This window comes from Epinephelus moara, chromosome 4, assembly GCF_006386435.1.
Source record: "Epinephelus moara isolate mb chromosome 4, YSFRI_EMoa_1.0, whole genome shotgun sequence".
In the NCBI taxonomy this organism is placed as follows: Eukaryota; Metazoa; Chordata; class Actinopteri; order Perciformes; family Serranidae; genus Epinephelus; species Epinephelus moara.
Genome location: NC_065509.1, coordinates 18,590,732 through 18,618,710, shown reverse-complemented (window position 1 = coordinate 18,618,710; position 27,979 = coordinate 18,590,732). Strand labels below are relative to the sequence as shown.

At 42.0% G+C, this 27,979-nt stretch overlaps 1 protein-coding gene and 1 long non-coding RNA gene across 2 annotated transcripts in view; one reads left to right on the top strand and one right to left on the bottom strand.

The window, feature by feature from the left end:
* Window positions 1–23,575, top strand: part of frmpd3 (FERM and PDZ domain containing 3) — a 112,525-nt gene extending 88,950 nt beyond the window's left edge. Inside the window, exons 3-17 of the mRNA XM_050043090.1 lie at window positions 3,008–3,120; window positions 4,104–4,258; window positions 4,400–4,502; window positions 4,797–4,842; window positions 5,551–5,655; window positions 9,972–10,079; window positions 13,585–13,716; window positions 14,137–14,256; window positions 14,570–14,706; window positions 15,260–15,386; window positions 15,802–15,891; window positions 16,115–16,294; window positions 16,547–16,682; window positions 17,386–18,270; window positions 19,046–23,575. Coding sequence (XP_049899047.1) covers window positions 3,080–3,120; window positions 4,104–4,258; window positions 4,400–4,502; window positions 4,797–4,842; window positions 5,551–5,655; window positions 9,972–10,079; window positions 13,585–13,716; window positions 14,137–14,256; window positions 14,570–14,706; window positions 15,260–15,386; window positions 15,802–15,891; window positions 16,115–16,294; window positions 16,547–16,682; window positions 17,386–18,270; window positions 19,046–21,852 — 5,172 coding nt within the window. The 5' untranslated portion in view covers window positions 3,008–3,079 and the 3' untranslated portion in view covers window positions 21,853–23,575. The remainder of the gene's footprint in view (window positions 1–3,007; window positions 3,121–4,103; window positions 4,259–4,399; window positions 4,503–4,796; window positions 4,843–5,550; window positions 5,656–9,971; window positions 10,080–13,584; window positions 13,717–14,136; window positions 14,257–14,569; window positions 14,707–15,259; window positions 15,387–15,801; window positions 15,892–16,114; window positions 16,295–16,546; window positions 16,683–17,385; window positions 18,271–19,045) is intronic.
* On the bottom strand, window positions 371–26,808 carry LOC126389413 (uncharacterized). The gene is made up of 4 exons (XR_007569857.1): window positions 26,714–26,808; window positions 13,535–13,707; window positions 2,964–3,159; window positions 371–1,650 (listed from the first exon to the last, which is right to left on the bottom strand). It is a non-coding gene; the product is annotated as an uncharacterized LOC126389413 (long non-coding RNA).
* Between the last annotated feature and the right edge of the window lie 1,171 nt (window positions 26,809–27,979).

Genomic DNA, 27,979 nt, shown 5'->3' with positions numbered 1-27,979 from the left:
AAGAGTATCATCAGCATCTCTTGGAGTACATGATCAACCTTATGTCTCTCAAGATTTATTGGGTTGTATCTAATGTAGCTAGGGCTGGGTATTGTTGAAAAAACTACGCTTCCAGTACTCTTAAAATAATACCGATACCAACAGAATACTTCATTTGTTACCTTGTTTTCTACTTCATTCGATACCCATTACGTGAATGGAAGCATTTGGTTGCGTAAAATGCCGCCAGACACTGTAGTATGCCTACTGCCATACTTTCCAACATTTTGGTGGCATCTTGGCATGCTGAACTGCACTCAACATCACCACAGCAGACTTTATGGGTTGTAGCTGCTGCAGAAGTGGGCCAATCACGCGTTGCACTGAACTGAACAATGCCTGCAGTGACTGGCTGCAAGCAAACCATTCAAACAGTCATTTTTTCTATGTGTAGGCACAAAAAGGATCGAGTGCGGGTATTGTTTGACTGGAGAAGTTTCAATACTACTTGGTACTAGGTCATTTCGGTCAATACCTTAAAAGGTATTGAGTACCGATACTAAGCTCTTGGCGTAGCTGTACCAAAAGAACTGGAAGCTGGCTATAATGGTGTGTAAAGATTGAGTAATTGCTTGACTGACTGGCTGACAGACTAGTTAGTCAGTTGGTCAAGCGATTTAACAATAGATCAACCATCGTCCGTCACTTCTGAGCACCCTCACTGTCTCTGGAACTGAAACTATTCAGCGATGTTGATGTATGAAATGCAGCATCCCTCTGAGCTAAGGATAGCACTGATATAATTCAGGCCTGGGAGGATAATAAGTGAAAGGTCATTCTTCGCGGACCCTGAGGCCTGGTGAGCTGCTGCATGCTGGGACACTGGAGGAGCGCAGGTATGTGATGCCCTGACCTCTGGTGCCCGAGGAAATGTTGGCATCTGGCCACAGTGGCTGCGGGGTGATCGGAGAGCGGCCACATCACTATTCTCATCCACCCACTATCCCTCTGTCCACCCGGGCCTCAACAAGCTACCGAGAAGCGTAGCCATAGCAACGGGCAGGCCTGCCGATGCCCTTGGGGATCATTTCTTGACAGAATTCCTCGGCGTCCTCTCTCAGTAAAAGGTCTGCCCCTCTGCTGAATGGCTGTTTATCTTTGCAGACGTGTAAGCTTCAGTGTCCCCCGGCTACCTTCATCGCTCTCCCTTCTGTTCAGTTCTTCCTCACCACTTATTTTGAATGTCAAAACTCTAAATTAAGTGAAGAATTTAAAGCTGTAAATCCACACGCCACAGGGTGAAAACAGACAGATGAGGACACGTTCCTCTGTTTCTGATTCAGTAACAGTTATGTTTGCTTGTGTAACAATGACGTTGGTGGCACTGCACAATTTTGAGCTATATTTCAGTTTTTTGATTTTTGATCTTGATGTGTACAATAAGACTCGGAATACAACACAGGCTCTGTGACTAATGGACGAAGTGAAAGTGCAGGCTATTGACAATGGGGATATTTATACAGCCTCCTTGGTGAGGTCAAATCTTGGCTCGTCTGCACTTGAGAAGAGGCACTGAGGAGTTACTGACATTCATAAATGACACACACCTGATGAACGGCTATTCACTGGCGCCTCCTTGAAGATCCGACAGAATGAGCGTCCTTCCAGCAACTGGAGAGAGACACAGATGGCGGAAAGAGGAAGACATTAGAGGGACAGAAAGACGGAGAATAAATGGGGAGAGAAAGTGCACTGTCAGAATCCATTGGGAGAATCAAAGGAGAAAATAATCATCCTCAATCAAAAACATCTAATCCTTTTTGGAGGCAGAACCAGCTGGTGCAGCGCCGTTTGTCACTGCTGTGCACCTTTGATACAGACAGATGATCCTTTGTAAGTCAGCTGAATGTTGAATACAGAGATTTTTATTCAAATCTAATCTTTTTAAATGATTAGCATAATTGAAATTCAAAGCACACGTCACATAATGGATTTTAAGTCATGGACTGGGCTCAATATGAAGCCTATCTACAATGCATCAAGCCTCATCTGATACCATGATACAAGGTAGAGATCAGTAATGCATCGCTGGAATTGTAAATGAGCCATGCTCCCCCATAAGCCACTGTTATCAGAAACAACAAGTGACAAGAATATGAATCTGAACTACTGACGAATGTGACTCAGCCTCCTGTTTCTGACAGTTTGTTCTCTGCCTGTGGCACTCAGAAAGGTATTTGCTCTCAAGAGTGTATCCCTGCATAATAATCAACAGTGCTGCCGTGCTCTTTCTCTGCGTCTCTCTCTGTTTTAGCCCATCTGCAACATTAACATCACAATCAGTGTCTCATCTTTAGTCAGCAATCACGCGAGTCCCAGATCACAGATATTAGCCTAAATATCTGGCTCTCTTTCCCCTCATACAGTCATTTTCATCCATTTTTTTTGTTCAGTCATTTTCTGCCACAAACACAGAAACCCACGTGCCGCATACACACTCGCACTCAGTCTTTCAGTAATCTTGCTTTCACTGCCTCCCACACAGGCATCTGTAAAAGAGCATGTGTGGTTAACAGCAGTAGCTTGGTCCACACTGGGAAAGGCTGGCAGACTCAGAGACCTTAATGCCTTACATATTCTAACGCATTATGTCATAGGGCGTTGATAATTGCAGTTTTTCTAAATGCAGGCCTCAAATGTCAGATGCTTTTAGCAACACAAATGCCTACATTTTTTTTCTCTATCTTGTGCATTTTTTTTTCACTACGACGCAGAACCTTATGAAGAGCGAAATGCAACTTGTTGACACTGGAAGGCGTCTGAGATTGTAATCTTAAATGTTACATTTTCCATCTTCACATCTATGATTTTATTTTTCTGTGCAGCAATGTTCCAAGTTGTGCTTTGGTAAGTTGTGGTTTCAACACAGAAAATGCTATAAAAAGAGTATTCTGGCATACTGCAGGGAAAGCAGGGTATCTTACCTCTGTGCTTGCACCCCCCTTGTCTCCTCCTTTTTATTGTGCAGGTGAATGATTGCGAAACAGAGAACGGCCTTTGCAGTGCGACCCTGTCCCATGCTGCTCCCTCCTCTCAGGGGATGGCCAAGGTCCAGGATGGACACACGAACGCATGTGACAGGTACACTGTGCAACACATGACCTTGACACTTGCTTTGCTCTGCAAAGAGAAAATACTCCTCATCACTGAATATTCAAGCTTTGCAGTTGTATGTCTCCATGAACCAGTCAGGTTTTAGTTACAGTGTACAATCATGTCTGTGAAAACATATACTACACACACATCTTTCACAACTACACAGGTTGATGTTAGCGCTGGTCATCGTGTACTATATTGCCGTCATTGTTCATTTTAGGCAAAACATACAGTTTGAAAACGAGGCACAGCTCCAACTAGAAAACAATGTTTTGATGCATTAGTACGCCGAATGTGCATATTAAGGCAGTACAGGAGGAGGTGCACATTAATAATCCTCCAGGACTGTAACATGCTCATGTTTAACCCAAACAATGTGTAATGTGACTGCAGTTGATTCGGATCGAGGTCGCACCAGAGTTCGTTTGTAACCGGACCAAGACCACCTCTTCAAGAAGGTCTCGGTCTGGTTGTTTTGGTGCGCACCTGAGTGCAATTGCTGTGTTCACACCTGCCCAGACGAACCTCACTTCGGGGTCAAACGAACTTGAGCTCGACTGAACAACCAAACAGGGCAGGTGTGAAAGCACCCCCAGTTTCAAAATGAGTGTCCCAATTCAGTATCTGACCACGTCTCCCCTTCTGTTCCTGAGTTATGACGTTGTGTAATGGCCTGCCGCAAGGTCACGGTGTCCTTGACCTTTAACCACCAAAATCTATCAGTCATCATCTATCTCAGTTCATCGCTGAGTCCAAGAGAACATTTGTGCCAAATTTGAAAAAATTCCCTCGAGACATTTTTGAGACACTGCATTCACAAAAATAGGATGAACGGACACCCTGAAAAGGCCTCGAGCCACAGCTATTGCCAGTACAGAGGCATAAAAATGCATGCTGATATTTACTTTTCTTATTATTTATGAATGTGTCTGTGTGTGTGTGTGTGTGTGTGTGTGTGTAATCTGCAGCTCTGAAATGTTAGAGGAGAGCCAAGATGGTATGGACAGTGGTACCCTAAGTCCTGCCTCAGCTCGACAGGTCACCATCCAACGCCACCCAACTCAAGGCTTCGGCTTCATTGCAGGCAGCCAGAGGCCTGTCATTGTACGCTCCGTCTCTGCTGGTTAGTGTGTGTGTGTGGGTGCGCGTGTGTGTAAGCGAGACAGAGATCCCATGATGATTCAAATTAAAGTCTCCTTTTCTTTTTTCACTGCACGTATATGACTTTGTATGCCTGTGTCTGTGTGTCCCATCTGATCCGCAGACGGCCCCTCCTTTGGCAAGCTTCTCCCCGGAGACCAGATCTTGGCTATTAACGAGGAGACGGTGAGCGACGCGCCCCGAGAGAGAGTCATAGACCTTGTAAGGTAACATCCTTTACTGTCCCAGGAGGGAGGGAGGGGGAGGGGGGCGGGCCAGGGGACCAGCAACACGGGCAAGTGGAAGTAAAGAGGACATGGGTGAAGAGGATGGATCAAAAGGAACAAACTGTTTATTGTTGGCAGTGATGCGTTACATCAACACAAACCTGGGGATCAGACAGTCCTTTTGCAGCTGAAGGACAGTGAGGATATGGCAGATATAAAGCGGAGAGGATCTCCAAATACCGTGCTGTCCGTGGCGTTATCTAACCCACTCCACTCTCTGTTGTCTTTCCATAGACGCTGCAAAGACACTATAGTTCTCACTGTGCTGCAGCCCCATCAGGTAGTATAATAGGACACTCACTCTCTTTCATGTTTCTCTCCCTCTGGATTTCTCTTACTCTTTATCAGTCTCAACACTTTCACTGTCACTCTGAATCATACAGAAACACTGTACAGTATTCTGCTCCAACAGTGCACACTAATGCAGTGCAGACATACATTAGTATTCATAGCCATGCCTACACATTAAGGTAAAGTCTTTTTCTGGTAACCCCTCTCACAACAGCTCATATAGGCCCATAAACACATGCATGAGACTTTATTAAATAAAAATCATGTGTGCATCCATCCATATAGAGGAAACAGACATTTATTTAGCCGACTAACTGAGCTGGATATTTTTAGAAAATGAAATACTGCTATGAAAATGCAAATGGATTCAAACCTGATTTATTTTTCTTTCTCATACTTTGGAACCTCCTATATTCATATGATTTATGCAGCAGTTCTGCAGGGATTTGCCTATGTGTTGGCTCCAACATCTTTATTGCGCTCAGACCACCGAGCACAACAATTTAAAAAGTAGTAAAACTTTTAGCGGGTGAATTTCATGTTGAAAGCAGGTGTGCAGCTGACGCATTGCAGCAGCATTAGCCGGCTCTCCAACACGCGTCTCTTTAGCACTGTCAGTCGCAGGGGTTTTTCTTTCATTTCCGTTTTTTCTTTCAAGCTGATTCAAGGGTTCCTCTCCCTCTCTTCTCATCCTCAGTCACCTAAGTCTGCCTTCATAAGTGCAGCCAAAAAGGCCCGCCTGCGAACCAATCCGCCTAAAGTGCGCTTTTCAGAGCAAGTGTCCATCAGCGACCCAGACTCAGTAAGTTCAACTAGTCGTGTCTCTATGTGGCATATGCATGCAAACACATGGTGTTACTCTGTGCCCCTCTCTCCCACTGTGCATTTCTTTTGTTTGATCAGCAATGGTAAAAGTCTCAAGTATCCTCTCTTGTGTCCTCCTATTTCAGTCTGAGCTTCTTTACTGTGTGTATGTGTGTGTCTGAGCCTCTGGTCCACTGGTTTGGCCTGGAATAAATTGCTTTCCTGAATGATGTGAATTCTCCAAGGAGCAACCTGAACCTCTTTTCAAAGGGATTCCCACATTTTGAAAACAGCTACAACGTCTCTTAGACATGTTGAAATGTTTTGGGGATGTAAATGTCAGCTCTTCCCTGGTAACACATGGCAGGGCTATCATGTTCCCAATTTTCTTACTTGACTAAACATCAGCAGGCCACTGATATATCTGATGTGGCTTGGGTTACATTATTTCACATTGTGCAACAAAGACTGGCTCTCTGGCACATGTACAAGGCACAGAACTGTACACAAATTAATTGCTAGGGGGCAAAGGAGGTCAGAGAAAGGAGAAGCTACTGTACCCCATATTTTTCTTTATTTCATATTTTATATGTGATTTAAATCATAAAAGAGAGATCAGATAGTTACATCAAAAAGATGGGGAGGTTTTCGCGTCATGCCATATGTAGAGGATATGGGGTGGGATGAAAATACTGTCGTGCACAAGCCCTTCATCAGAGTTGTCACCTGTTCCCACGCGTTTGGTAGCTATATTAACAGTTTATTTCACAGCTTTTTATTCAGAATATATTAGTTTGAGATATTGGGGACAGAGGGTATTGTAGTTTTTTTCCTAAGTGAAGAGGAAGCTCCAAAGAAAACATTAACAGTATGCTATAAAGGATTTTCCTACAAATAAAACTATAGGAAAGTAATCCCTCTCAATCATCACTTATGACCTACTAGAAGTATGTAGTGGAGACGCTGTCCCCTGCCTGTATTTTCTTGTTTCCTTCGTATTTTGTTGTGCTCAGGATGTATCTGGGCACAGCATGCAAGTGAAGTTGGAACTTTTTAAAAAGTCAGGGACTGGCTAAGGGAAGATACAAAAATTAGAGCGATACAGTGCAGAAAAAATGCAAATGTAGGAAGGCAAAATGCCAAGCGGACAAAGCTTTCACTTCTACTGGTGATACTGTAGCAATCACTACAATCAGCAGCTGACAATTCCTGCACAGTATGCCTGTAATTTCACTGGGCCTTCCATTGTTTTATAAAATGAAATATATAATTCAGCACCCCTTCTGACAATTATTTCAGTACTGTCCCTAATTTCCTGTGGTTAATCAGGGATCTAGGGAGGTTAGGGTTGGGTGGGGGGTTTACACTGCAAATAAAGTGGGAGCACAAAGATGATAAGCAGCGGACAATCAATAAAAAATCAGAAGTTGGAGCGCAGGGCATTTCACCATTCTATTTTCTATTTACCCTGAACTCAATGGAAGGAGGTAGAGAACAGGATTGCTCATCACATGGACCACCAGGTCTCTGATAACCTTTGGACGAAGCCAACGCGGAGTGTTAGGCAGACAACTTTGAACTCGCTTTTCATTACAACTGATTTAACCATCCACTCTACCCTGGCAGTGCTGGTGATCAACATCATGTGGACCCTGAGGTTTCCTTTATGAGATCTAAATTAAGGTGTTCTCCCAAACCAGCAAAGGCCATCAGCTCTATTTACGGCTTGAGCTATACTGTCGAGGAGCTGAGCTGGGTCTTGTCTCTTGGGGGCCGTGTCCACCGAGGCTTTTTTTCCTGAGGCCAGCGTATTTTTTTATTTGCAATGGGAGCGCAACATATTTCTGCTAAGCTACAAACACCAGCAGCATAACAAAGTGCAGACCATCTATTCTGCACTGAGCACTGCACATTTAGCGTTTCTTTTTATGAGCGCCCAGAGCTGAAAAATGCTCGACTTTGTGTAAAATGCTTTGCTCATCACTGTCACTTTTTACCCAGCTGCCCAATCACAGTGGTGCAGGGGTGGAACAAATACTATAAAGACCAACTGTCATATCTTACAGGTACAAGTGTTGAACAACAAAAATAACAACAATGGAGGAGAAATATGTTAACATATTATATATATAGCAATATATGTTTCCTCATATGGACCCACGCTGGTATTGTTCTAACCCCCTGTGTGCTTCAGCCTTCCCTTCATCCAGCGAATGGGCAAGAGCATACTTTAGGATTGCCCTCTGACAATTGAGGATTCAAGTCATGAGTCGGAGACTCAGTGTACTTCGAGGGACAATTTGGTCCTCAGAAGTAGCTGTAGAGTCAGTGCTCTTTATTTTCACCCAGCTCTCTGGGCTTAAATCATTACACCAAGTGGAGTTGTCCCATCAGCTCAGAGAAGATGTCCGTGATGGGTACAGGCAGCTGCAGACCCAGACCCAGGGTGAGGTTGAGTGAGAAGGAGACAGCTGCGCGGAGGTAGAGAAGCTTAGCCCAGTCAGGCTGTGAGATAACGTCATCTGGCTTTTGTTTGATCTCTGGTGTCGGCAAAAAATGGTTGCACGTTTTCAACCCAATGTTAGCGAAGTTAGCACTTATTACCTCGAGGGCTAACTTACTATATTACATGGCAGTTTAACATAGTATAGCTCGATACTCTAGATGGAATAAAGTAACAAATAGTAAAATATTTGTATCAAACAGTCAAAGCTGATTCTATTGACAAAATTCTGAGTCGGGTACAGCCCTACTCTACTTTGTGCTGACATCTTTGCTTCCGCGAATATATCAAGTCAACCAGACACGACCAAAGCGCCTCAGCTAAAAAAAAAACCACTGCACCTCCAAAGTACTCTCAAGCGCTCCCAGCTGTGCGCTTCCTAAGGTGAGTCTGGCACTTTGAGCTGGAAAAAATGCTTTGGTGGACACAAGACCTTACTCAACTTTCCCGTTTCCCCCTTAGAAATGTGAATCCATTTAGACATGACTGGCAAAGATTAGATGTTTCTGCCACTACCCCCCCAAGGCACAGCAAGACATTTCTAATCAGGAGCCACAGGCTGCTATTGATCATCTGAAGACTTATCAGTGTTGGCCACCTAGCCTGGTGTTTAGTGAGAAACAGAAAGGGGGGAAGAGATGAGGCCATGGCGATGGTTGAGCTGTGATGGGCCTCTCCTAACACTTTCCCTGCATGTGACAAATCGGCTCAAGCTCTCCCTCACTAACAAGAACAAAGGTAGTGGCTTGTAATGGGAAGTGATAGACCCGTTTGTGGCATCTCTTCACTGGTTCACCCTCGCTTTAATGCTGCAGTATGGAGAAAGATCTGTTGACTCATAACTCAGGCTTTAGTCGCTTCCAATCTGCACAAAAGAACAGCTTGTTGGGCCTTCTGAATACTTAAGTTCTCCAAAAACAGACTGCCAGGCATCTGCTGTGGACACAGCTCTCCATTTCAACTAAATGCATTTTCTGAGATATATTGTTGCAATAAATCCACATCCCCTTACTGTCATGAGTAATGTCTGCCTACTGTTCTTACAAATCCCACTATCAGATAATAAAAGGAAAAGGAAAGAGATAAGGATTGATTTTGTTTTGGCCCAAAGTATGGTGTATTTCATTTGGGCTGCATCCTGGCTACATGTCACATTAAACCCCTTAGGTCTATCTTATCTAATTAAGAAACCTTCTTCCCCTCTGATCACAACTGTGGTTCTTTGAAGCAGCATAATGGGAACTAAATCATTTGCTTAAAAACCCTGTAACAAGATTTTTTTTTTTTTTTAAAGAGAGAGAGTACCCGTCATATCTCATCACCTCCTAGGAAGAATGAGCTGAACTGCATATCATAACTTTCATAACAAGTGCTTTGAGTAAAAGCAGTAACCTTGAATCAGGCCTCCCTTCCACTTACGAAAGCCTGTAGTGAATGCTTTCAATCCCACCATCCAATTTCCTTTGCATGGTATACATACTGAATGGGTAGACTGCAGAAACTGAATAAGCCCTTCTTTTGATCCTACAATGCATAGGGTGGGCATCCTGAGGCAGAGTTTTGCTCCCACTCAAACTGTTCAGAGTTCAGTTCAAGTATCTCTCCATTGCTCACATAAGGCATCTTTGTTCCTTAACACTCCTTCTAAAGCGCCTCCTCCTTTTTCATTTGTTTTGCTTCAATAGCAAAGCACAGACCTGCAAATACAGCTGTGTTTGTATTGTTCGAATAAATACTTTCGGCACATTCTCACACATACCATCACGTTTCTTCACTAAACCAAAGCTGTTTTCTCTCTCACTCTCTTTCAGACAATGCTCAAGGACGAATCCTTGCTACTCATACCAAATGTGCTGAAGGTGTTCTTGGAGAATGGACAGATTAAGTCCTTTACATTCGATAGCCGTACCACTGTTAGGGTATGTATTTACTACAGTTTTACTGCAATGTTTTAGCTACAACAAGCAGCTCTTTCTCCACCCTTTGGTGGTGACAGTTTTTGCCCTAGGAGGCTGAAATTTGGCATGGAAGTCAGTGTGAGTGTGTGTGTGTGTGTGTGTGTGTGTGTGTGTGTGTGTGTGTGTGTGTGTGTGTGTGTGTGTTTGTGTTCATGCCAATTGGCTAAAAGGGGCTGTGGCAGTTAGAGGTGTAGCGAAGCATTGGATCAATACATCGATTCAATGTTCAAAGATCCAATATCACCAATGCAAGGTAAAAATGTAGATAAATATTGTCATTCTTGAGACACGCCTTTATTTTGAAATTCCTATGGCACGTCTGCGTCACCATTTTCATCCAAGCACACCTCCTTCCTAAATATTGAAACGGTGCTAGCACCAGGCAGATAATGGTAAGTAGCCAAGAAAAAGACACTGAGGAAATTTACTGATATTGTCTCATATCGATCACAGGCTCCTGATGGATCCATTGTGATGGAACTTGGGATTTACACCCTAGTGGCAATGGGAATGGCCTATTGTAAAAAGGTGTATAACTTCCAAATGGATTCACTTGCCCAGGATTTGGTGGAAAGATTGGTCATCCCAAGGATGAGATATCGTCTGATAAACTGTTCATGCCAAATGACAAAAAGGTGCAGCATGTGGATGCATGCACCTACGTGGTTGCAGCTATTGCGAATTTAAGCTTGTCACATAAAGCAGCTATAGACCAACCTTTAGTGATGAACTCACAGGTAATTATCACCCAACTTGGCAGTTCCCTTCAGGTCAGTGGAGGGTTTTAGTGCCCACTTTGCTGTGTTTGTTCACTCTGTCTTACCGCTCTCATCAGTGGCATTTTTCAGCAAAATAAAGTCTAACGTAGAGGTGTGCCATATCATCTCCTCCACGATAATACCGGTATATTTTAATATCGTGATACTCGCGATATTTCAGCTTGTTGACATACTGACGTCATACTGTTACCCACAGCAACAACAAGCATGGCTGAAAGCTAAAGTATTACCGACTCTGCGGTGGTCCCAAAAAGAGCCGCAGCTTCGGTAGTGTGGAATTAACTGCGGCGTCCTGAATGTTTTATGAACAGCCTCGGGCTTCTCAGACTCTTTTAGCGAGGTTAACACTCAGACTGAACTCATTCAGCAGCTCCTCTGGCAGCAGCACAGCATCTCTCCCTCTGCTTTCTCGACGTGCGCACACAAGAGTCGGTGTCTTCAAGTGATTTTGTCATAAACCTTTGGTAATGTAAACTTGCCGCTCGCGTCTCAACAAAAACTACATATATGTCAATGTGTGATAGTTATTGTTGCATAACAGCCTGTCACAGGTTGCAGTGTGATGATTAGAGGAGAAATGGCAGAGAATAAAGGTCCAGGTGGGAAAAAAACCCAACTCAATCATTTAGGATTTTGCTAAAACAGAGGGAAATCACCTGTTGATTTATATATATAGATCCCAGGTTACATTTTTTGTATTTGGGAGCTGTTTAAATTTGTTTATTTTGTGTAACTATGAATATTTCATACAGAATCTGAATCTCACTCTGAGTTACTGTTATTGTTTACAAACTACAGAAATAAGATCATTTTTCTTTAGTTTTTACTGAAGATTTGAAGGCAAACTCAGGATGACATATTAAACTATATCCATGATATTTTTTTCACTTAATTGTCATATTGTCAAGATTATCGTTCTCCAAAAATACCCTGAAATATCGTGATATAATTTTAGGGCCATATTGCCCACCCGTTCTCTAAAGACTAACTGTACAGTACCAGCCCAGCACCTAATGGCAGCCAGACAAAGTTTGTGACTACCTGGTGAACACAGTGGAGCATTTAGCAACTAAAGAGGTAAAATTTCTCAGAAGCTGGTTAAGACCAAATCAGAGCTAGACAAGAATGACTCCAAATGAATGGTAGTGTATTAAGAAATGTTTTCTAACACGTACTTAATAAGGTGATAATGTTAAGGTTGTGTTTACAGCTTAAATTGGCCAAACAATTAACTACTATAGGTTTAATATTTAGCCTATTAGATACACACAAACCATGAGCTTACTATTGATGATTTTTGTCATGATATAGTATTGAATTCTATGGATTTTTAACATGGTTCAATGCAAGGACTGAGGTGAAGCTTCATGTGGAGTGATTCCACCCAGGCGTATATGATTTCCGACACATCATCAAGGTCCGTTACACTTAAGTTAACCAGAAATGGCTCGAGCTAAGTGTCCTTACTTTCAAGTTTATATCTAGTAAGTGATTGTTTTGAGAAAATAAATCGAAGCAAACAGCTTTTATTTTGTGAAACTTCACCATCAGTCTTTAGGATGTACAATCTAAAAGTAATGTGATTAAGGCCATATAGCAACGACTGAATTCAGTCAGACAGAGGTCATTTATGTCTCTATGTCAGTCTCTAAGATGAGTCTGACATCTCTGAGCAGACTCATTAAACAGGCTCTATTAGATTTCACAAATCTCTCCTCTGCTCTTGGAGGAAGAGCGAGGGAGAAAAGGAGAACCACGGCAGCACTTTAAAGGAGGGATGGAGGAAGCTAACTCCTGTCAGCCTAATTAAATGGAATTTCAGCATAATAAGAAGGCCCAGATCAATAAAACAATGCCACAGATTAAATCAATTCCACAATAGAATGCCTCGTTGTATGCCCATTAGACTGTCTGTCAACTAAAGAAGCTCTCCTGCAGTATCTTAGGCTACAGTCTATTGCATTCTGTGGCTTCCCAGGGCGTCATTTAATGCAAACCGCACAGGTCAATAGTGTTAAAATTGCTTATCCCTGTTTTTCAGAGACAGCTGTTGCTTAGGTTACATCAAGGAATGCCAATTAAATTGTTTACGGAAAGCAAACCATTACTATACATATTCTACAGCTCTTAATGAGCCTCCACGCTGAGACTTAGAGACAAACTGTTGTAACAAATCACCACAATAGAATCCCTTTCAATGTCCATGCCTCTAATGCATTAAGAGGGCAAAGAATAATGAAACCTTATCCTCAGGCATAGCCAAGGGTACCATGTGATAAACTGTGAATTTTCCCTTTGTCTCTGTGCATTTTAGAAAGAGGATATGAGAAAGCTCCACGTCCTTCGTAGATACCGATCTGCACGAGAGCAAACGATTGCCCTGCACACCCCAACATGTAGACGTGCTTTTTTTTTTTTCCTTGAATAGGATGCACTCACTGTGCAGGATAAAGAATATCTGTGGATCTATCCACAGCACAAAATGACAAATATGATATCACAGTAAAGAGCCAAAACAGATCACAAGGATATCAATTTGACAAATAACCCTATACAAACACAGAGTGGACTCGGGGTGGAAAATAGCCTCCATACATCAAATATATTTTTTTTTGTTGCAGTAGAACACACTCTTACTGTGGAAATGTATTTCAATCTCTGATCGTTTTTCGTGTCTCTTCTTCCAGGATGTGATCTCCTCCCTGCAGGACCGCCTCTCACTGCGCTACATTGAGCACTTTGCCTTGGTGCTGGAGGCAGGTGGTCTGGACCAGAATCAGAAGTTGCACCTGCTGCAGGAGAACCAGCCTCTGACACATGTAAGAAACCAAAAAACAGGGAAATGAGTGTAAGCTGTGTGTAAAAAAGCAGTTTCAATTGATGGATGTGTTTGCAGGATATATTTACACACAGTATATACTATTGGTTCAATTGTCAGGAAACTGGAAAGTCAGCAGAGAGCTCTGATACTATGAGGATCCAATCAATAACATAAAAGAAAAAATGAAAACAATTTCCAAAAGAAGGCAGATGATTCTTATCAGTGAAGCTGTATTTTTGGGATCCAAATCACATTCCTTGCAGTTTCATCTTTTTCAGCTCTGTCTTATTTTGTTCTTATATCTTGATATTCAGAAAGCAGACTAACCCGTTCACTTCTGTAAAATTACACCATGATATGTGTGACTCATGCCAAAAATGTCGCTGGCTATCTATCTGATATTGTCGTATTCCCTCAGGTGGTGCACAGAACCTATTTCCAAGGGATGAAGTGTCTGTTCCGCATCTGCTTCTTCCCCAAGGACCCTGCAGACCTGCTGAGGAGGGACCCCGCTGCATTTGAGTACCTCTATATACAGGTACTGGATTAAAGAGGGTTTAAAAGGATGTCATTCAATCTTATGACACTGTTGGAGAGCTGTCTCCTCAGAGAGCGAGGGCTTTTGCCTTCTTGGACTGATTTTACAGTTTGAAAGGTTGCATACACCAAAGTCAGGCTTCAGGCACAATGACCCTGTTGCAATGTCTCCAAAAAAGCTTTCACATTAACTGATATCCAACAGTCTTATGAATTTTGGAAGCCGTCCCTGCAATTAAACTAATGATACGACTTATAAAAGGATTGCTTGCAATGAGCTGTGTACAAAACCACATTTTAACATGTCCCAACAGAGTCGCAATGACGTCATCAAGGAGCGCTTTGGCATGGACTGGAAATCTGACATCACGTTACGATTGGCTGCGCTCCATATCTACATCACTGTGTCCTCCGCACGGCCCAATCAGAAGATCTCTCTCAAGCATGTTGAGTAAGTCCGCAAACTAAATTAGCCTTCAAATGAACTTGTGAGAAATTACACACAAGAACTGGTGTTTTGCATTTTTTGCCTCATTAACAATTCTGTATACCATATCAGCCAGTCCCAGAGTGAAGTTTGTTCATTCAATAATGCCTAATTGATTAATAATTAATCCCAATAGTATTAAAAACTCAAATTACTCAAGGATCATTTTCCCGAGGTCGTTATGAGAGAAAGAAATCCATTGCATTGTGAAATTACATCTCTCCCTCAATTTGCTCATTTACTCTTCAAAACCTCAACCTAGCAAGAAATTAGCTTCTGCCATCACAACCGGGGAAGCAGAACAGATCCACTGCGCCTGTAATAGACTCAGGGTGGCCATGTCAAGCCAGGAGTCAAAAAGGATGTAAGTTAGGCTCATTGTGTCCTCCAGTGGGACGAGAAACACTTCTGTGTCTTCTCTGTTGCGACATCTTCCCTGGACTCTGATTAAACCCTCCACTGTTGTCCTTCCCTTGTGTGTGTAATCCTCCATCTTTCCCTTTGCTCTCGATCACAGAAAGGAGTGGGGACTAGAGCCCTTCCTTCCCCTCACTTTGCTTCCAACAGTCAAGGAGAAGAATGTGTGCAAGAGTCTGTCTCAGCTGCTGAAGACCTACCAGCATCCGCCACCATCGGGCAACAAGGTTTCTCCATCTCAAACAATTCAGCACTAACAGTTCTTTGTAACGATTTCCATGATTAAAATATCTAGGCAGTTCTTTGTGGATGATTGTACTGCACTTTGTTATACTGCCATTATAACATATATACAGACCTCCTGCCAAATTGCCATACTCTTGGAGACTATTAACATTTAAATCTCAACAGTTTGCCGTTTCTTTAGAGGAGATTTTAATTTATTGTGTTCTATGGTAATGTCTGCTTGATAACTAGTCGTTTTTATTAGGACAAGTCCTTCATCTCTATAGATGGAACTGTTGCATAAGACTTTATGATCCACATCTGTGGCTCAACAGTGCCCCCAGGAGGATGTAGAAGAGCTGGAGAAGGACTCCTCTCTCAAAGATGAGCGTTTTTTGTTTATCATTCTGTCGACAGGTCCCTCCTCTCCAAGGGAAGCTGCAGTACATGCGTGTACTCAATGACCTCCCGCCTTTTGGTGGAATACTGTTCCACACTGTTGGACTGGTAATACATTTTTTAGTCTTTATGCATCACTTTTACTGAATTCCTCATGGATGTGTATGTGTATTTAAAGCTGTGTAGTCACACAAGGATCATGTTATTTAAATGCACTGATCTAACATGTTAAGGAATTGTCTAAACAGTGGATATTTAAAGGTTTTGAGAGGTATGTGACATTCCAATATACTATAGTAAGTAACTGTGAACCTCTTGTCTTCTTCTACAGGATGAGAAACAATCAGCTACAACACTACTGGTGGGCCCTCGACATGGCATCAGTCATGTGATTGACCTGAAAAACAACCTTACAACAGTTCTAGCCGAGTTCAGTCGGGTTGCCAAGATCCAGCTGTACCGAGAGAGCCAGGGAGTGGCTCGTGTGGAGATGACAATCCATGAGGCCAAGGTATTACAACACAGTCTCCAAGAGTAGCACTCTGCAATCACATCTGATATGGCAAGACACCATTTTGCAGCAGGGAAAAATGTGCATCTTGCATGCCATCTCTTTAACTTAACAAACAATAAAATTCATGAGTACAAAAGTGTTTACACGTTTCAAGAATTTGTTTAACAGGTCATTACAAAATGAGCAGGCAATGCTTATTGCCTGTCCTCTAAATAGTCTCCTAATTCCCCTCCCTCCCACCCCCTGCAGCCCCTGGTACTACTCATGGAGTGGCCTGATGCCAGTAACTTTGCATGCCTCATCTCCGGCTACTACAAGCTGTTTGTAGATCCTAAACGGACCATCTACTTTCGGGCCCCTGGTCAGTCTCAGCTGACCAAGGCAGGTATGTTAGAGGGCTTTTTGATCTGTTGGGGTCCAACTGGAACACATGCTCTCATTAGACATTATACATAAGATGTCAAAGATTTTACAGAAAACTCTATTGTTTACATGAAAGTTTGACATGAAACATTCACATCATTCATTTAAAGTTGTATGAGTGTCTTACTTTCAGCATCATTTTAAACACTGCATGTAAGGCAATCTTTGGTAATCTTCATCATACGTTCTCTCTACATGGACATTGATCCGCTTCTTCATTGGCTGAATCCATTACCTGTAGTAACCAGGTTCTGACACTACCATCCCATGGCGCCCTCTGCTGTCTCTCCTCTCATCTCAATCTTAACCCATTGGAATGGGATACTTCATATTTCTTTTCCCCAAGATAGAGTAATATGGATTATTAGTTATTTTTTAACAGCAATCATGAATATGTACTGTTCAAACATGAACAGGTCCCCTCTGCCATCTGCTGTCTCAACCTGTAGTCCACATAAACAAAGGATCATCATACCATCACATTCCACCAGAATCTAACCCTCCAACCTCAAACAAACTTCAACTTTCAACATCCATCTCTGAAATAACAAATAATCCCCATGTGACCACCAGCTGTCACCTCTGCTTTCCCATCTGGATCTTCTCTATCCCCACTAGTTTTTAACACCTCAAACTCTCCACTGCTCTGACAATTCTATCCTCAGATTACAGAAGCTCCCACCATGCTCACCCACGTTCTGGGGCAACCAGCTTGCCAAGTGGAGGCCGGCGAGGGGACGAGAGGGAAAGCTCACACAGGGAGTCAGGCTCTTCAAGGGCCCTAGTTCCAGCAGAGCCTCAGCATCTGGGCCTGTGCCATGTCCACCTTCGAGAACAACAACAATTTCAAGAGCTCCAAACACACGCCGAAGCTGAACTCGACATCAACGAAAACTTTATTTCCCATGAGCCCCCTGCGCGGCCCCGCACCAAGTCAGACCCTACACAACAGAGTACAGAGGAAATAGCTGGGGTTTTAGAGACCCCAGCAGTGGAGAATGCAGGATTCAGAATCCGAGCCCAGACAATGGGTCAGTCTCAGAAAAACTCACGGTACTTCTGTGACTCCTGCAAAGCCAGGCACAGAGCAGAGGGTCTGTCAGCAGTGGGGAACAGTAGTGGGAGCTCGGGGAAACACTGCTCCAGTGCTTGTGCCTCGCGAGATGGAGGCGCTGTTGACCTCATGGCCCTGCCACCCCCAGGGAATGAAGAGGAGGATGAGGCAGATGGTGGTGGAGAGAAACTGCAACCACCACCACCTGCGATTGCTGCCCCACCACCTGGCTTTAGGGACAACAGTTCAGATGAGGATGACCCAAAGAGAGGCAGAAAGGCTCGAACAAGTGCCACCCCAGGGGTCACCTCTGGGAAGCTGGCCCAAGCCAAGGAAGATGTGCCTGTGACATTAATTGATAATGTGGCCACGAGAACAGTTCGAGATCATGCCCAGGAGCTTGATGATGCTCTGGTGTCCACCTTACAGGCACTAGAGGCTTTGGCAGCCTCTGAGGACTACCCCCATCACCCTCAACAGCCAACACAGACTGCAGGTCAACAGCCTCAGTCTTGCCACGGCCCACATCTCACACACAAAATTAACAGTAGTACTGATCCCATAAAGTTTTACTTTATCAATATTTATTAATACTACACAGTACATTGGCTATACATCAGTTTTTATTATCTTGTGAAATGACTTGACAATCCTGTAGTCTCTTCATTTTGTGGTAGGAATGCATGTGTAATAACTGCAAAAAACAACATAGACCTAAGGTACAAAGTTCAAGATAACCTCCTATAGGATGCTGAACAAAGTGACAAATAACCTAAACTAGAATAAAATTTAAGTCTAAAACTAAAATTTTATGAAAAATGGAAGGAACAGCAATAGCTGATGATTACACAATGTCATGTGTCTTTAAAAGGTAAAAAGAACAAGCCCATTACATTGATTTTTTAGATTTCATGGACATATAATTGAAATGTGCTAGTCTTTGCACATTTGTTAAGCACACACATGCATCTGCACAGAAAAGCTGCAGTTCTTTAAGGTTGGGTGAGGTAAGCCCACTGGCACATAGATCAGTTGTAAAGGTGGTTATAAATATGATCTTGAAGGCCTGTTTTGGGGGAACAAATTAAATCTATCTCAAAATTATATTTGCTGTTTTGTGATCAAGATAAATCCACTCAAGCGCAAATGTCTGGTTTGATAACTGAATGACCACAGTAAAACACTAATTTGGAATTTTAAGATATGTGTTTGATTAATATTTGTTGCTTCATGATTTTCCTAACAGTGTACTGTGTTGCCTTCCTCCTCAGGGCTGATTGTCTTAGCCGCCATTACACCTGAGTCATCACTGGACTCAGGCCATGAGACCAACTCCTCTGAATTGACAGATGTTTCTGAGATGGTGTCGGCTATGAAGCAGAACCAGAACCAGGCCTACCTGTTGGCTCACCATATCAACAAAGAACGTATCCTCTGCCGCCGTGACTTCCCCCTGGCTATCCCTGGCTGCACAGCAAAGACCATAGGGACTGGGGCTTTCTCTGTGGGTCAGATTCGTGCTGGCTGTCCACCCAAGCAAGTAATCCTCAGCAAGACGGTTCCCTTTAAAGTCAGTCCCAGTCAAGACTCTGCAGTACTCAGTGTTGTGACAGAGCAGGGGGGCAATCAAGACACTATTCTGACTGAACAGAAAGGAGAAATAAAAGCAAACTCTGAATCCACCAAAGCAAACACTCCTGATCCCCCTTCTAAGTCACCTGAAGAACTTAAAGTGTCCGGTGCTTCACTGACAGGTCGAGTCAGTAAAGATCAAAAGTTAACAAATTCTTCTGGAGAGACACACAATGTTTCTGAGGGTGTAAAAGGGAAGACAACAACACCTCTTAATACAGACCCTAGCAACAAAGCCTTACCTATAATCCTACCTGTGGACAGAACTGCCTCTGCCAAGATTTCTCCCACTAATACGTGCCAAGATGCCAAGACTGCCTCTAGTGAGACCATGAAGCCTTCAAGCTCCACAGAACTTCTGCCAGTTGACGACCTTTTCTGCACATGCCCAGTGCAACAGGAGCCTGGGCCTCAGCTAAGACTAAAAGACCCACAGGTTCAGAAGATAGTGGTGTTTCAATCCTCCTCGCCGACAGATGATGAGCGTCTTCGGGCCAAAGGCCTCCAGCTTGCTAACAGCAAAGAGAATGCAGTGAGAGTTGGAGCAGATCCGAGTTTGGCAAAACCCAGCCCTCAAATACAAACCAAGTATTCCCCTCGTCTGCCTGTAAAAGCAGAGAGAAAAGAGGCAGCTGAAAGCAAGGCTGAGAGTGCCCAGGGCAAAGCCCACCCTGAGCCACAGAAATGCCCCATAAAATCCTTACCTATTTTAGATGATCTAACAACACCTAGCCCTTCTGTAGATAAGGTATCCACTCTCCCAACAAGGGACTCAAAGAAGCAAGGCACTGGCAAGGGGAAGTCCCAGCGCAGTGCCCCTTTCTTGAGCTTTAGAAACCTTCTTTCCGCTACGTTCCCAGCAAGAATGAGAAGAGAAACAGACGAGCGAAGGGCTCAGTTGCAGAAAGTCCGCCAGTATGAACTAGAGTTCTTAGAGGAGCTGCTGAAACCCAAGTCATCCCAGGGAGAGTTTTTGCCCCAGGGATCCTCACCTGTGCCCTCAGGCACTCCTTGTGCCTGCCAGCTCCGCACCAGCCCTGTCTTAAAGGCACCAGGTATCTCCAGGGAGCAGCGGCGCAGCTGTGACTGTAAGCGAATGTGTAGGGGCATGCGACTACCTGACACACCAGTTGGCTCCACAACAGAGACACAACACAGAGGCAGAGAGAGAACTCTCTCGAAGACCCCTCCTGCAGTCTCCAAAGCACCTCACGCACAAGGTGCTACAAGGAGACCTCAGACCTTAGAGATCAAGACAACACGAATACGCTCTACTAGTCTGGAGTCAAGAGAGCCAAGGGGAGAGCAGGGTTCCTGCTTGCCCACCTGTACTTCTCAAACAGATTGCATGGGAGGTCCACAATACAAGAAGCTCCAGAGGCGATACAGTATTGGGGAACTGGATAACAGCTCTAGCACACCTGTGTATGCAGAGGTGAAGCCCAAAGCCAAGAGTCTGGAGAAGGAGATGGAGAGAGTGAGGGCCACAGGGCTGAGGCTCCCCACCCCAGTAGAGCCAATCCACACTCAGTCTCATCAGGCAGAGGGGAAAGGGAAAAAGGGTGTGTTTTTCATTCAGGGAGAAGAGCTACTGCGCGACAGTAAAGAAGGGACAAGTGAGGTGCTGCTGACCCTGCCCAGTGAAGACAGCGATGACAAGGATAAATGCTGCTCATTTTGTTTTTGCTACAGGAAGTGTGAGGCAGCAGATGAAAGCAGTGAGAAGGATGAGCTTTCATACTCCATACCCCTTCAGGTCCTTCCAGGCATGGAGCTGGACTCACGTACCTTTCCAGTCGTAAGCAAAACGCTCCAGGTTCTCAATGCAGAGGACTGCAGTGGGGAGGAAGAGGAGGAAGAAGAAGAGGAGCCACAGACACAGGAGATTGATCTACGAGCCTGTGGTACACTGGAGGGGAGCCTATCACGAGTACAGGCTCTACAGGGGAAAAGTTTCAGCTTGCCTGATGGTTTCCTAAATGCCCAGTTGGATGCTAATGAGCTGCTAGCTATTCTGCGTCAGTGTGCTAACAGCCCACAGGCTGAGGGCGAGGCTCGTCTTCAGCCCTCACAGATTGCAGAGTACAAACAGGAGCTGGCGGTGCGCTTCAAAGAATTCAGAGCATCTTGTCGACGAGTGGCAAGTGTTGAAAAAAGCCCAACGCGTATGCTCGCTGTCGTCACAGCCAGCTTTCAAGTGTTGTGTGAACTAACTCAGACCTTCATCAAATTGGTCAGAGGGGTTCGTTCAGAAACCCAAAGGCTGCAGCTGTTGAGAAAGGTTGAGGAGGTAGCGATCAACTACACTTTGCTTCTGCGTGCAGCAGAGGAATCAATGGGACACTCAAGCAGCTTGCCGACTAAAACAGTGAGCCCCCAAGTTTCCTCCAACACCAATAACATGAGCTCACTCACTCGACCCATCAAAACTCTGCCTGCCCAGTAAGAATACATCTGGCAGGGATGTAATCGAAACAGTCCAGAATGTGGGTGGCTACTCTATCCAAATTCATTATTTGTTTATTGTTTACATTTTTTACAAGACATGCAATGACTCATCCTCAGTAAAAATTGCAATGCAGCTGTTCCATCCCATGTTTACAGGCCCTGAGGTAGCCTCGTGGATCTTGTTTTGAAATATAAAGATACACCAAACTAATGCACAATGGAATAAGAACCCTATAACAGACTGGGTGATACAGGGCTAATCACCTCATATCAATATTCACAATATACATATGTCATTATAGTATAATATTTTATATGTAATGTATATTTGAGTTGTGTCTACTTAGCAAATAATATAAAGTTTTGTGAAGAAAAAAGTGAAGAATATATTTGAAATGTATAAGAGAACTATAAAGATCATAATAAATCATCAGAAATAAATGTATGCTCTGGACAAAAATACTTCAGAGATTTCGTCAAGTAGCGACTTCTGTAAATTGCGTAGTCCAAAGCGTTGGTTGGTTAGATGGTGATGTGCTTTGTTTGTTTAATTTTCTAACTGTTGTAATGCAAAATGGAGATCTCTGTTGGCTATGTTGACAATGTCTGGCGTAGTGATACAAGAGTCAAAATGTAAGTGACAGTGTTGGAAAATGAACACCGCTGAAAGACGAGTATGACATTTTAAACTATATTGACTGACAGAGGCCCGTTCTCTCTCTCTAACAGTGCAGGTACGAGACACACCTGCTCAGGGCTGACAATGTAGCAGAGACCCAAGTCACAGTCTAATCCACTATACAGTCATGAGTGTCGTTACCTCACTCAGCTGTAGAGAAGGAATACCCACACTGTACTTAATAACGCACAGAGTGTATTTTACACCATCACTGATCCATGGCTCACACACATCTCACTCGTCGTGAATCATAGTTTTAAATATAGCCATCCACTTGCAAGTGAGTAAGCTTATCACTAGAATTTTGCACAACCTCTGAAATTAGCTCTGAAGTTGAAATGTATCTTTTAATGTTTGATTAAGTGTTTTTTATTCACTCTGCTGCTGAAAACCTCACTTGAGTCCACACCACCAGTTTGACATTATCCATCACCTCAAAGCTAACGCTTACCCGTTTCAAAGGATCCTTGGTTTTTATTCAGGTTTTCAAATACAGTATAAACAAATTTGCTTTCTATGTGCTGTTATACATTGTGCAATCTAGCAAATATATAAGAAACACACAAAGTAGTTTTCTATGTATTTTAATAAAACTAACACATCTGTTTCCTGTCTGAAATCTTCTTTGTGTCTCATCCTCTTTTTGGTGAGAGGCTTTACAGCTGTCCTGGCCTAACATGTATACTGGACATACTGTTGAAAGACAGTGGTGTGAAGCCAAGTCAAAAGGGACAACTGGGTTGCCAAAATACTAAAGACAAGAAATGTGATATTGCTGTGTCTTGCACAGAAGGTATTCGTCAGTCATGGTACTCAAATGAACCAACTCAAAGGTTTATAAAATACTGTGTATGATGTAAACATCCAGCCTGAGTCAAGCTATTCAACTGCTTGGTGGTAAGAAACTTATTTGAGGATTCTTAGTGTCACACACTGTAAATCAATTACCCTTTTGAAACCTGGAGTGACATCACTTTTGTTGTGCTGCTTTCAGACACCTTTCACAAGTATTTAAACCTTTGAACCCTGAGCAAATTGTTGCCATTTCTTTCTAACACATGGAGAAAAAGGCACTGAGCAACTTGGTGAGAAATGTCACACAAATTGTAAAAATAAATAAATAAATAAATAAAAATAGATTTAGAAAATTATTTTTAAAAAACAGAAAAAAAAGAAAAAACTGTATTTGTTATTATTATTATTATTACATTTTAAAATTATGTCACAGAATTATTAATAATAAATAAATAATGAATTAAAAATTAAAATGTCGCTTTTTTCTCTCCCAACAAGGGACTCTTTTTTTAATTTTCTTGTTTTTAATTTTCTCTTTTTACTAATTTCTTGCTATTTTTGGGGTCATTTCTTTTTTTGTTCCTCATTGCCTTCTTCCCATGTTTTTAAAAGGAATCAAGGCAAATTGCTCAGTTTTTAAAGGGTTTTAAATTAATAATAATAATAATTTAATCATTTTTAAGCACTCTTTCAAAGTCATTTCCTTGTGTTTGTTTTTCTTTCTTTTTTTTCTTTTCTTTTTTTTTAAACTCATTTTCTTGTTTTTAATATTCTCTCATTTTTTGGGTAATTTCTTCTTTCATTGCTCATTGCCTTCTTCCTATGTTTTCAAAGTTACATTAATAAAAAAAAATCTGATATTTTCTATTCTAATTTTAACTTAGTACTGCTGTAAATTTTAGCCACTTTTTGTTAATTTTATTAATATTTTCAGCTTTGATGATTATTTATTAGCATGTCTGTGTGAGGCAATGTGATTTTTCATCAATTTAGCAATGTGACCCCCCCACACTATAATACTTTTCATTTTACACTGAGAGTTTGACCATCAGTATTAATCAGGATATCAGCCCAGTTGCACTTCTTTTCTTGGTTTCCGAACATATTTGTGTCGTCTGCAAGCACTCTCTTTTAACAGTTTGTCCTTTGCTGTTGATGTGGCATTTTCCATAACCATATGCAGTGTTTTCTCTTTCACTGTACTGCATGTCTACTTTTACGTAATAGACTTTCAGGGGCAGATACTTTGACCATTGAAGGTGATGAATACTGTTTGTACAGATAATTTTACAGTTCTAAGTGCAGGCAAAAATGAAAGGCCACTGTGGCAATATGTTAATGTTTTGCAAATGATATTCAGTATGGAAATGTATTATTCTACACTGTAAATGTAAATAGTGTGATAACATATTTGAGAGAATATGAAACACTTTTAAAAACATTACCTGTAACATTAAGATTTATCCAAACTCTTCACTATTTTGTAAAAAGGAAAAGATAAAAACATGTCTGTAAGGTAATTTATTTATAGTAGTAATGTAACATAGAGACTAATAGCAAAACATATATTTTAATGAGTATATAACGCGTATAAGGCATGGGACATGTTTATTTTTATAAACAAGATATCAGACTATGTTCTCTCATCAGCACTTGAACATTTTAACATTCTGATAAACATTTTCTGTGGTTGTCATTGTTCAGTTGCTTTGCTAAACTGTGTGGATCTGTCTGTGTTTCATTCACACGATGAGCCCGTCATGGCTTAATCCATTGTTTCTTTATGTGCACCTATTCATTCCTGTCTTTATTTACTGTCAATGATCTTGTCGTCACTGTGGTCTTCTGTCTGTGTACAAAGTTAACTCATGTTTTACAAGCAATAAAGTATATTATATAAACTCTTTCAGAGAAGTTGGAGATGACATTGCATGCAGAAAACTTGCAGTAGTGACAGTTACAATGACTCCAAACAAATGACGTCATTTCAAAGATAATCGTCTCTCTTGCCGCTGCCAGAAGGTTCTTATGGCTGCGGTTGCGTCATTCATTTACCTCTGGCAAAAAACCAATGTTGACTCAACAGTTCAAATCTTGACACAACACCAACAACTGACAGTAAAATGGTTTTGTGTTGTTGACATTTTAGATGGGTTTACTTAAAATGGGATTTTCTGTGTTACTCGTATTTTTGCTCAGCATTTGAAAAGCAGATTGAAGCTGAGCCAAACACCAGCCAGGGGAGACTCTTTGTCAAAAACATCCCAATAAAGTTGTGCTCTTTTGCAAAACTGGCAACAAGACGGATAATCCAGTAAAAATTCAACTGTGTGTGGATGTTAGAGATCTGTAACACCCAGAACACTACACACCAGCAAAACCTAAACAAGTAATATGCCATTGCCACAGTTAAAGGTCCAGTGTGTAAGATTTAGGGAGATTTAGCGGAATCCAGTGGTGAGGATTGCAGGTTGTGACCAGATGAAACTTCTCCCAGCTAGAACTCCTTTAGTGTTCATTGATCAGGAGGTTTTTACGGGGAGCTGAATCATCCGCAGAGGTCTCCTCCTCTCCAAGACAAACGGACCAGATGATAAAAACACTGAATAAAGTCCTTCCTTGTTTGGCACATCGCAGACAGCCCATTGCCCAGCACCTGCAAATGTGTGCTCAACTATTTTCTCTGATAAGTTAATTTGTGCTCACCTTATTTCTAATCCAGACATTCAAGAGGTTTTAACCAGGAGCCGAGTCCTCCTCTCCAAAACAAAGAGACCAGTGATTTAAACTGTTAAAAACACTGAATAAAGCCGTTTCACTTTCAAGTATTGGCTGCTAATTACGGTAGCCGACACTAAACTGCGCATCGCCCCATCTACAGCCAGCTTTTGGTTTATCTGTTCTGGGCTACTGTAGAAACATTGCGGTGCAACATAGCGATCTCTTTAAAGACTGACAAGGACCCACTCCTTATGTCTACTCCCTAAATATATAAGGCCCATTCTAAGGTAACAAGAACGCAACAATTCTTATTTTCAGGTAACTCTACATTGAAGAAAACACTTATTATATTATATATTCCATTTCTGCCAATATGTACCCTAAATCCTACACACTGGACCTTTAATAGTCTTAATTATAGACATTATGACACGTCAAAGTGAGAAAAGCACGGGTGAAAAAAAATAATAAAATACATGATAACTGAATTCCATTTAGCTGCTTCAGCTTCAGGGTCCTGTTATTGTGCATGCTGTGTCACTGTCACACTGTCTTGACTAACTGGAACACCTGCATACTGCACAGCCAGTAATGTTAGTGGTAACACCTGCTTTTCCTACTACGACAAGTCAAAATGCCTGCTGTGAAAAATGCTTATACTTACCACTTACCACAGACTGCGTTTTAGTCCAAAATTCGCCCTGATGTCTCTGAGGTCCTGAGAGGAGTGCCAGCAGGCACATGCCAGGTGTCTCTGCCTGAGAGAAAGTTAGATATAGCTTTAATGACAACACAAGGGGAATGAGCAGTTTTGTCACCTCTGAGCAGAGTATAGACAGGCCAATTACTACTTTATATAAATCCTATCTAAAACCACAGCTGTTAGAGCTCATATAGACAGTGTCTTGGCCTACATTACTACTGCAGTGCCCTCAACGTGCCAAGAAAGAAGGTGAATATTCTAGGAGGCCTCGTTTCCTGCGGACCCACATATGAGGTTTAAGCTGAAGGAAACACCTCGACGGTTTACAAACATTAACTACTAATATCCCTGTTTTGTTTTTTCGTGTTTTATATAATAAAACAATTCGGAAATTATACTATTTTTGAGGCAAAACATGCACAACTCAAGCACAAATGACAGTTAAAACTCCATGTACCTGTTCAGGTGTGTATTACCTTTAACTCACCTCACGCTTTTAATTGCATTAACATAAGCTCAAATTAGTTAACACTATCCAGGGATGTAGCCTACCTCGCTCGTTCACGTGCCCCCCTTTTTTTCTTTAAAAACCAAATCTTTATTGACAATCCAACAAATACAAACCAAAAAAATAAGTAATTAAAGTCAGACGAAACAACATTAGAGAACATTATTTTCATTTTAAGTGAAAATATTAAACAAGAAGCACAAATAGTTTTTAAAAAAGTAAGTAAAAATGGTCTTAATGTACTGTTTAGTTTGATATTCAAATACTAAAACTAGTTGGATTTATGAATATGATACTTTGGGATGATTATAGTCAAATTGATTAAATATAATTCTAATAATTAATAAGTTTTGTGTTGTTACTGTAAATAATTTTTTTTTTTGGTATTCTAAGTAGCCTATATTTTCCCACTTAAGAGGAAATTAAGAGTCAATGTTATCAACAATATGCTGGGACACATCTTTCCAGAATTTGTTAGTGTATGAAAATTACCAAAAAAAAAGAAAAGAAAAGAAAGAAAGAAAGAAAGAAAGATGCAGCATTGTTTCTGGATACATTTCACAAAATGGACGGTGAACACAGATGTCCCTTTTATATCTAAGAAGAAAATGGCTTCCGGGATAATATCTATGAATGATTTAGAAGGAAACTTCCCTTACTTATTTGTAAGGAAATATTTGCATAGAGGATTATTAATATTTCTCGTCCACGTGCCCTTT